Source organism: Postia placenta, assembly GCF_002117355.1.
Source record: "Postia placenta MAD-698-R-SB12 unplaced genomic scaffold POSPLAscaffold_432, whole genome shotgun sequence".
In the NCBI taxonomy this organism is placed as follows: domain Eukaryota; kingdom Fungi; phylum Basidiomycota; class Agaricomycetes; order Polyporales; family Adustoporiaceae; genus Rhodonia; species Rhodonia placenta.
This window is the reverse complement of record NW_020170263.1, coordinates 1-2205: the sequence shown is the minus strand read 5'-3', so window position 1 is coordinate 2205 and position 2205 is coordinate 1. Positions and strand designations below refer to the sequence as shown.

The 2205-nt window shown below is 56.4% G+C and overlaps 1 protein-coding gene across 1 annotated transcript; it reads left to right on the top strand.

The window, feature by feature from the left end:
- Positions 1 to 267: 267 nt before the first annotated feature.
- POSPLADRAFT_1112443 (hypothetical protein) lies at positions 268 to 2205 on the top strand (the record flags this gene model as incomplete). Its single annotated transcript, XM_024483401.1, has 4 exons — positions 268 to 705; positions 762 to 984; positions 1034 to 1228; positions 1769 to 2205. Coding segments are annotated over 4 exons (1293 nt in total), but the record flags the coding sequence as incomplete, so codon positions are not given.

Below are 2205 nucleotides of genomic sequence, written 5' to 3'. Positions count from 1 at the left end.
GTGCAAAACACACGGGGTAGACTTGCCACGAAGGCATGCGGAGATACGCGCGAAGGCTGCACGCATGGCGTGCGTCCGAGACGCACGCGGGGCCGCCGGACTTGTGATGGAGTGGGACTGCGGCACACCGATAAGCACGCAGCGCTCGTATCCGCAGCATGCGTCCGGGACGCACGAAGCCTTGCGGAACCTATTCAAGTCCTATATATACTCCATGCCAGTCGCTTATCCCTTTCTCTTTTCACTCTTCCCCTCCCCCTGCCCCTCATGCCGACACCTAAAGTCCCCTCTGCGTTTCTTGACCTCGTCGGCGCCAACCGCGACCTGTGGACATGGGAGCCTTGGATCGACTTCACAGGGCTGAGCGACGCCCCCTGGAGCGGCAAACCCGGCTCAAAGCCCAAGGGCTGGACGGACGACGACGTCGTGAGCGTTCGCGCAATGGTGAACGCGTATTGGACGGTCGCGCCGAAGGACCGAATGGTGTTCTTCAAGGACCGGCAAAGTGGCGCAAAAGGCAAGTCCAAAGCGTCATCCCCCCTCTCAGCGGCCGACCTGGGCGTCCTTCACACGGACGCCCGCAACAAATGGTCGGCGTGGTTCAACGAGCTCGGCCGCGAGCACTTGGCCAAGTTGGTCGACGACATGCTGATGGAAGAGGGACACCATCCCACGCAGCTTATGAAAGCGAATGCGACACAAAAAGTAAGTCGCAACCACAACATTAATAATGGTCTTTTGACTGACGCTCACGTTCTCAGATGCCTACTATGGCAGCCGCGATGGTGACGTCGATATACGTTGACCTCGCGGAGCAGTTATTCGGGCGGGACGCGCTGCTGACTGACACGGTGGTCAAATCAGAGGTGATCACGTTCTTCAATGCTCTTCTGTACGCGACGTGGCGGCGATGGATGATGGTGGTTTCCAGACAGAAGGCACAATTGGCAAGCAAGCTGGACGCTGTGCATACCAGATGGTTCGGTGAGTGTTAGATTACTGTGTCTATGTGTATACTTGACATCCTGAACAGAATTATCGGCCAACGAGGAGAATGTCACCGTGTTTCATCTCACTCAATTCTTCCAGACGGTAACCCGCGTCTTAGAGCTGACTGAGGCGCTCAGCGACAAGACAGCGGAAGCTGAAATGAACGTCCTCAAGTCGGATCTGCAGAGTATGCTGAATCTCATATCTAGCGGGCCGGACAGTTCAGGCGAGACGAAACGTAAGTTCTGCTGTTGTTCGCTTGCTGTCACGACTTGACACGGCGCCTAGCCGTTTTTTAATTTTTCCTTTTCGCGGGCTCGAACCCGCGACCTCTGTACTACCTGCCCGATACGGACACATCGTTATCTACTGTACGATCAGATTAGATAGGACGGCAGTGCACGGCACAGCTCGGGCCCCGCTGACACAGCCGCTCTGACTCACCGGCCCCCGGGGCCGCGTCGGCATGCTGCGCACAGACCAGCTGCGCACGGACCAGCGCGCACAGCCTGCCCTTAACCTCCCCTGTATATAAGCCGGCCTCTGCTGCCCTAGGGACCTCAGTTTCGACCTCTTGTCCCTAGGTCAGTAAGCCCTCCTTTGTATCACTTTCTTACTTATACTAACCAATACATTTACTTGTCCCTAGCCTTAGGTTTGAGCCTAGCTCACCATCGCTTCGGTAAAGATAAGTCGAACGCCCCCAGCATTTTGGTTTTCCCCTGTCGCTCGACCCTAAGTCGCGACACTTGCGACATGCGCTGACGTATTGCACCAGCACTACCGAAGAGTATCCGCACCGCTCTGTTGAAGCTGGCGTCGCAACCGCAGGTCGAAAGCGTCCGCGCGCAAATCATGGCCATTATCAACGAGGAGCAGCCTGAAGTCGTCGCCCTCGATTTCGAATCGTTGCCGGAAGGTACATGGAAAGAGGGCACGGAAGAGTACGCTACCCTCACCCTAGACAAGGCTTGGGAACACCTTGGCCTCGGGAGCATCAAGAGGATCCCGGGATTTGCGGAAAAGCTGGATCTGAACGACACATACGACCCATGGTCAATTGAAGGACTGGAGGTCTTGAGGAGTGAAGAGGCTGTTCCACTTGAGCTCAAGTGGCATCAGGTCATCGGCGTCATCAAGCTCGTGGACAATCTGCTGGCAGGGAAGCCGGTCCTTCTCATGGACGAAGTCGGGATCGGGAAGACCATGCAAGCC